Genomic DNA, 8,355 nt, shown 5'->3' with positions numbered 1-8,355 from the left:
TGTCGCCTGTATTCAAGGCGCTTGGGAGGGAGGGGGGCTCTGGGCTCCCCTATATATAACTATATATGCTGGGAGCTCTCCATGGTCCTGGAAAAGCAGCCACTTAGTCGGAGCCTCCCAGCTCCTGCTTGTGAGTCCTCGTCTTCCTCTTGGGAAGATTCTCAGAAGGTTGATATTAGGCTGCGATTGAGAAGGTTCTTGATCCCAGATGCACCCCTACACCCGGCTGGCTCCTCAGTTGAACATTGCTTTCTCCAAGGCAATCTTAGCATCAACCAGGGCCTGACATCCCCCTGTTGCATCACCCTCCCTGCTTTCCCCCAGTTACTGAAATGGCCCCCTGTCAGAAAGAGATGGGGATGGCCTGGTCTGCAGGCTTTCAATAGATAGCTGGATGTCAGGGGGCAAGGCAGGAGTTCTGCTTCATTTTTTTTTTCAACAAGACACAGTCATTTTTTAAAATATATATGTATTTTTACAGCTATACAGTAAATCCAAATGACAAAGGATGAGAACAACATCAGCATGCCTGGTCTCAGGGAAAGAGATTCAAACCACCTTCAAACCACTTCAAGCTGATTCTAACTGAGCCAGGTATTAACAATTCAATTCAAACACTTCCAGTTCCAAAGTTAATACAGTTCTGCATGAGTCTTAAATAAAGAGGGGCAAGATTAGAAGACTCTGCCTCTAAAACAATATTAAAGTCAGCCTATGGAGGCAGCTGAACTTACACATTTTTCCTGTGCAAATCATACACTTAAAAAACAAGAAGGGGGAAACAACTGGAAAGCTGAATTTCTGACACATGCATTCATACACTTTGATAACACAATCCAAAAACAGGGATTGAAAACATTTGAGGATTGTCCCCTTTGAGGAGAGTCTGCAGACCCACACAGCCCCTCCCAACCAATGCCATTCACAGTCGGTCATGTTTTCAGTTCACTGAATGAGTTAAATGATTCTCCTGACAAACGAGTTTCAAGTCTGATAAAGTGCAATTTACAGATTATGATGTCACAGTGCAATTTAGCAATCAAGAACTTCATTCCCAAACAAAACAAAACGTTTGACCTATGCAAAGAATCCATGGCAGAAAACAGCCACCGACAGCAAGATGATGGCGTTGATGTTTACCACGCGCTTCCACAAGGGCTCCTCCGTTGTGTCTGTCAACTTTTGCTGCAGGGCCTCTTCTTCCTCCTTGCTCAGCTTGGGGCCCATCTGTTCCAAGCCACAGAACCAGTTGTAGGCTTTCTTGCAACAGTTGGTCTCTTTCTCTTGGGCTGCAAGGACAACATGGCCAATTGTTAGATGTAGCTGCCAAACTGACCCTTTCATGCCCAGAACTCCTATTCTCATGCATTTTGCTTATATATGCCCCAATATACCATAGAGTTGAAAGGGTCCCTTTATCAAATTTACTGACCATTATTCATTCTGGGTCATGTTGTAATAAAGACTGCCAAAAAGTGACTGGAAAGAGTCTCAAAGGACCACAAGGAGTTAGGCAGGAAGCCAAAAGAATTTGGAGCAGAGGTGGGATTTTCCTGCGTTCCTCGAATGGCAGGGCATGGCCTGAAGACGGAATGGAGATTTGGGGGGGAGGGAGAGTGTTGGTTCAGGGATGGAGTACCCGGGAAAACTCTGTATTCCTGGACCACAATCTGTGCCATCTATAGGTAGGACTTCTGCAAGCAAGAGATGGGTTGCACCTCACAAAGACTGGCAAGGACATGTCTGGAAGACATCTTACTGTGCTCAGGTCATGTGGCAGACTTTAAACTAAATCTGGAGTTAGGAGGGAAATCAGAAGGCAGCCACAGTTTCTGTCCAAAGGTAGATGCCCTGAGGTCAAGAGAGGAAGTGGTAAGAGGGAGGGGCCCCAGAATACATCAGGAGTTGCAGGAGGCAAAGCTGAGAAGGCCAGTGCTGAGAATCAGATGCTTCTTGTACATCAATGCTCAGAGGTTTGGGAAGAAACAGGGATAACGTGAAGTCTTAGCAGAGGGAGGAACGTGACATTATTGGTATCTTTAAAAGTTGGTAGAATGGATTGCATGATTGGAATATAAAATTAGAAGGGTATAATTTGTTGTCAAGAGAAAAAGCCCAAAAAGGGGAAGGGGAAAAGGTGTCATATTATATGTGAAGAATTTCAACACAAGTAAAGAAATGCAGAACATCGAGTGTGAAAATCTGGCCGAAAGCATCTGAGTGAAAATGAAGGAGAAAAAGCAAAACAAACAAAAATGACCCAGGCATGGGCAGGCTTTACAGGCCACCAACCAAGCAGGAGGTCTGACTGAAATCTTTGCAGATTGAGTCCTTGAATGTCCAGGAAACACATCATGGTGCCAAGTGGGGTTTCAACCACTTGAGCATCAACTGGGAATCAACCAAAGTGGCAGGTGGGAGATTTTATGGCAGGAGTGTCAAACTCGATTTAATTGAGGGTCACATCATGATTGTGTTTGACCTCGGGAGGGGGGGCATGGCCAGGGTGCAGCATGTGGTCAGCTTGACGTCACTCATGTCATGGGCACCAAATGCTTTACCAGTGAAAATGGAGTCCCAATCTCCGTTTTCGGCTTGGATGGCCTCCTGCAACCCTCTGCCAGCAAAAACGGAGCTTGTGAGGGCCGTGTGCGTTTTTGCTCGTTTTTGTTGGCAGAGTGTTGCAGGAGGCCATCCCAACCAAAAACGGAGATTGGGACTCCATTTGGACTGGCAAAGCACTCGGGCCATCACAGGCGCCCCTGACATGAGTGATTGACAGAGGCACTTTTAGGCGGGTCCTTCACTATTTCCAAGGTGGCCCTACGGACCAGATCTAACCACCCCAGGGGCCAGATCCGGCCCGTGGGCCTTGAGTTTGACACCTCTATTCTATGGGTTTTTTCTTGTAGAGGACTTCATCATCCAAAGACTGGAGTAGAGAACTAGCCATGTTAGGCTTCATGCTTGCTAAAAAGGAAGAGATGCTTAGGTGGGAAGGAGAGAATGGCAAGAGTGAATGACTGCTCTCTTCCTAGAATTCACCCTGCAGGCAAGCAGAACCAAAAGTTGCCTGGTTACTATTCTGCATTTCTGAAGATTTGACTTCAGCACCTTGGAAAGGAGATTATTAAGGCCCCAATGCAAACAATACTAAATAAAAAAGTTTAAAATGGGAGGGTCCTCATGAGCCACCAAGGATGCACAAGTGGCTCTCTAGCAACAAGAAATGAAAAGGACAAATTTGAAAAATGAAAAGATATTACAAAAGTAGAATATCAGAGAATAAAGATCATTTTTTTTACCATTGCTATTACATGATGACAAGCAATGGGGAGACATTGTTGTCTGTTAAAAGTAGCTATGTGCGCGATTTGTGCCCTAAAGTCAATTTTGACACCTGGACAAGTTCACACAGTTCTCTTGGCCAGGTTTCAGGTGGTTTGCCATTGCCTCCTTCCTAGGGCTGTCAGAAAGTGACTGGCCCAAGGTCATTCGCTGTCTTCGTGCCCAAGGCAGAACGCGAACTCAGAGTCTCCCCCTTTCTAGCCTGGTGCTTTAACCAGTACACAAACTGGCTCAAAAATGTAATCTTATTACATAATAATAATAATAATAATAATAATAATAATAATAATAATAATGGCACAAACCAGCAGTGGTAATTCCAGTGGTAATTGGCACACTGGGTGCTATTCCAAAAGCACTGGAATTACATTTAAAACAATTAAAAATTGACAAAATCACCATCAGTCAAATGCAAAAAGCCGCACTGTTTGGATCTGCACGCATATTACGAAAATACGTTACGACGTCCTAGGCCCCTGGGTGGGGCCCGACTAGTAACCAATGCCAAATCCGGCGAAACAACTGGCCACTGTGATACAATTGTATAATAATAATAATAATAATAATAACAATAACAATAATAATAATAATAATAATAATAATAACAACAACTCCGCCGTTGCCGGTCCCAAGCCCGGATGAGAAAGGAGGAAGGTTGGGGTCAGGTTGGCATCTGGTCCCGTAAAAAAACCCCGCCAACCCATACAATATGGTGAAAAAAACAAATAAGAATTTCATACCGCATCGGTCGTCGCGCGGGTTAACAAGGGCCGCGGCGGATGTTGGGGTCCCTGGACATCCGTCGACAAGTGGGCTACAAGTGGACCAGCCATCAAAACGACAAAAATATAGTGCAGATGAAAACCGTGCCATAATGGCCTGTTACTATAACTCAGAGCCAGAAAAAAGAGGCTATTTAAAGCGAATATATGAATTATGGAAACAACAATATCCAGATTCAAATGTTAGTGAACAACGACTAGCAGATCAAAGGCGATTTATTATACGGAATAAAGTGTTTAGTGAAGTTGAACATGAGGAAATTCAGGCAAATTGCAAAACCCAAAAAACAATATCACAAGCGGAAATAACTGATATTCAAGACACAACTAAAGACAGTATAGTAGAACTCCCAGAAGAAGCTCTCGGGGAGGAAATAACATCACCACCACTAGAACCAGTTATCACTGAACCAACTGATGAACTAACTCAAAAACAAAAAGAATTGAAGGATAAGATCATGGAACATTTTCTGCTTAATGAGGAAAGGCAACGTTTACCATCACTAAAAACCGTGCCTAAGAAAATTTTGGCCCCTATCATGAAAATGGTTAATGCAGTGTTTTCAACAATTGAACCGGGATCCATCTTGGAAACAAACCAGTTAATGTATAGCGCAGCTGTAATAGTCACTAATGAACTAGGCATTAAAATTAAAGTACCTAGTCACACAACAGAAAAAGCATCAAAGCCAAAGTGGAAAATCCGTTTAGAACAAAAAATCAAAAAATTAAGAGCAGATGCTAGTAACTTAAAGAACATGCATGAGCAACGGCTTAAAAACAACAAAATCATAGATCGGCTAATCAGAAGATATAGATTGGATACAAGAAACATCAATGAAGCTGTAGAGATTGTAAAACAGCAGATAACAGCAACAGCTAGAAAAATTGAAAGATATGAGACACGAATCATCCAATATAAACAAAATCAGCAATTTCGATCAGACCAACGGCGTTTTTATCAAAGTCTTAATGTGAATGGTGACACCAAAAGTGAAAAACCAGAAAAACAGGCCACAGTTGAATTCTGGAAAGAATTGTGGGAAAATGCAAAGGACTACAACAAGGAAGCAAAGTGGATACATGACTTTGAGAAAAGCATTGGCAACAAACAAATGCAAGTATTAGAAATAACAACTGAGATGGTCAAAAATCGAGTAAAAAAGGTAAAGAATTGGACATCACCTGGAAAGGACCAATTACATGGTTTCTGGCTCAAATATCTGACCAGTTTACATGCAATATTGGCCAAGCAACTGAATGAAATTTTACAAAAGGGCCAAATTGATGAATGGTTGACAACTGGAAAAACATACTTGATTCAGAAAGATGCAACTAAAGGAACAACACCTGAAAACTACAGACCAATAACATGCTTACCAACAACCTTCAAATTACTCACAGGCATTATTGCAGATAACATGATGGATTATTTGGAAACAAACAACATCTTGCCAGTAGAGCAAAAAGGCAACAAAAGAAGGAGCAGGGGCACAAAAGATCAGCTTCTAATTGATAAAATGATATTAGAAAATTGTAAGAACAGAAAAACGAACTTGAATATGGTCTGGATTGATTACAAAAAGGCATTTGACTCACTGCCACATAGTTGGATCATAAAATGCTTAGAAACAACTGGCATTAGCAAAAATATTACATCCTTTACTGAAAAGGCGATGAAACAATGGAGAACTGAGTTGGCAGTAGGGAATGAGATCTACGGAATGGTTAATATCAAGCGAGGAATTTTCCAGGGTGATTCACTTTCACCTCTTCTCTTCATCATCGCAATGATCCCACTATCAGTAATTTTAAAAAAAATGAAATTAGGCTACCAAACAGCCAAAGAAGCTGAAAAAATTTCGCATTTACTATATATGGATGATTTGAAACTCTATGGAAAGTCAGAAATAGAAATCCAATCATTGACAAACACAGTTCGAGTATTCAGCACTGATATTTCAATGCAGTTTGGCATGGAAAAATGCGCCACTGTATCCATAAAAAGGGGCAAAATCACTGCATGTGAGGGAATTGAAATGCCCAATGGCCAATTAATTAAATGCAAAGAAAATGAAGCCTACAAATACTTAGGCATTCTGCAGTTGGATAACATCAAACATGGAGAAGTAAAAACTACTGTCAGGCGAGAGTACACCAACAGAGTTAGGAAAATTTTGAAATCTAAATTGAATGGCGGAAATACAATCAAGGCCATAAATACCTGGGCAATACCAGTTATAAGATACACAGCTGGTATAGTTAACTGGACACAAGCTGATTTGGACCTTTTGGACCGAAAAACCAGGAAACTAATGACAATGCACTACAGTTTACATCCACGTGGTGATACTGATAGACTGTATCTGCCCCGAAAATCAGGTGGCAGAGGATTATTACAAGTGAAGCAAACAGTTGAAGAAGAAAAACATGCACTGGCTGATTATTTAAAAGAAAGTCAAGAACATTTATTAATCGAAGTAAAGAACAAAAATCTACTGAAGGCCCAACAGACGAAACAAGAATATAGAAAAGAAGTGATAAAATCAAGAATGGAGAGTTGGCAGAACAAAGCACTGCATGGCCAATTTCTGGAAAAAATAAAAGATAAAGTGGACAGTGAACAAACTTGGTTATGGTTAACAACAGGTACATTAAAGAAAGAAACAGAGTCACTAATCCTGTCTGCGCAAGAACAAGCTATCCGCACAAATGCCATTAAGGCCAAAATCGAAAAATCCTCTGATGATGCCAAATGCAGACTTTGCAAAGAAGCTGATGAAACTGTTGATCACATCCTCAGCTGCTGTAAAAAAATTGCGCAGACTGATTATAAATTGCGGCACAATTCAGTAGCACAAATGATCCACTGGAATCTGTGCAAAAATTATAATATTAAAACAGCAACAAACTGGTGGGAACATCAGCCTGAAAAAGTCACCGAAAATCAGATGGTCAAGATCTTGTGGGATTTCCGTATACAAACAGACAAAATACTGGCGCATAATACACCAGACATCACACTGGTTGAGAAAAATAAGGTCACAATCATAGACATCGCAATACCAGGTGATAGCAGGGTCGCCGAGAAGGAACATGAAAAAATCGCAAAATACCAGGACTTAAAAATTGAAATTCAACGACTATGGCACAAACCAGCAGTGGTAATTCCAGTGGTAATTGGCACATTGGGTGCTATTCCAAAAGCACTGGAATTACATTTAAAACAGTTAAAAATTGACAAAATCACCATCAGTCAAATACAAAAAGCCGCACTGCTTGGATCTGCACGCATATTACGAAAATACGTTACAACGTCCTAGGCCCCTGGGTGGGGCCCGACTAGTAACCAATGCCAAATCCGGTGAAACAACTGGCCGCTGTGATACAATTGTTTATAATAATAATAATAATAATAATAATAATAATAATAATAATAATAATAATAATAATATACTATAATATTGTTTATAAGATTTCTATCCTCTCTTTCCCCCTGAATTCAAAGAAGCCCCTTCCTCATTTGCTGCTGCTACTTAACCACAACAGGCTGAGGGGCAACAAGGCATTTTAATGCCACCCACTCAAACTCTACATGATTCCCCTGTAAAATCTGGATTCCGATACAAACTAGGATGTTCTTCATTTATCGTTTTTTTTAAATGACTACATTCATTTTCAAGTTTGAGAGGGGGATTTTAAGGTGCAAAAATAGCAATTCAGGCACGCTCTGAACATCTGCCTCAAAATTCTTAACTAATATGGAGATAAACACATATTTGAACTATTCAGTCTTCTTGAGGACCATCAAAATGCCTCCTGGCATGTTTGTTTGTTTGTTTGTTTGCATCCCAACCTAAATTTGATTTTCCAAAAAGTGATCACTCCCCAATGAGCTAGGATGCCTGCGAGCATCTTGGCCAAAATTCTTCCCTCTGATAGCTCGGTCAGATAGCTTAGGAGAGATCCAGTCTGGTCTGTCCAAGACTTGTAATAGCTCAACATTTCATGGTAAAGGTGATCTCACCTGGCTCTTCCTCATAGTCCTCCACTCCTTGCACCATCTCCCCTGCATCCAGATCAACACGTTTCTCTTTACTGTTGCGCAAAGTCCAACAAAGGCGATAAAGCTGTTCAGGAAACAAAAGTAACAACAATGAAGCGGAACAGCTAAAATGACCTTGAACGAGGTCAAGACGGGGCCCCAGTCTTGATTCAAAAGGGA

General features: G+C 41.2%; 1 protein-coding gene across 1 annotated transcript in view; it reads right to left on the bottom strand.

Annotated features, from left to right (window-relative positions):
* Window positions 1-466: 466 nt before the first annotated feature.
* Window positions 467-8,355, bottom strand: part of LOC116516990 (sodium/glucose cotransporter 1-like) — a 32,616-nt gene continuing 24,727 nt past the window's right edge. The window contains exons 14-15 of the mRNA XM_032229710.1: window positions 8,158-8,260; window positions 467-1,289 (exon numbers count right to left, since the gene is read on the bottom strand). Coding sequence (XP_032085601.1) covers window positions 1,078-1,289; window positions 8,158-8,260 — 315 coding nt within the window. The 3' untranslated portion in view covers window positions 467-1,077. The remainder of the gene's footprint in view (window positions 1,290-8,157; window positions 8,261-8,355) is intronic.

The sequence above is a fragment of the Thamnophis elegans genome, chromosome 13 (assembly GCF_009769535.1).
Source record: "Thamnophis elegans isolate rThaEle1 chromosome 13, rThaEle1.pri, whole genome shotgun sequence".
Taxonomy (NCBI): Eukaryota; Metazoa; Chordata; class Lepidosauria; order Squamata; family Colubridae; genus Thamnophis; species Thamnophis elegans.
This window is presented reverse-complemented; position numbering and strand designations above follow the sequence as displayed.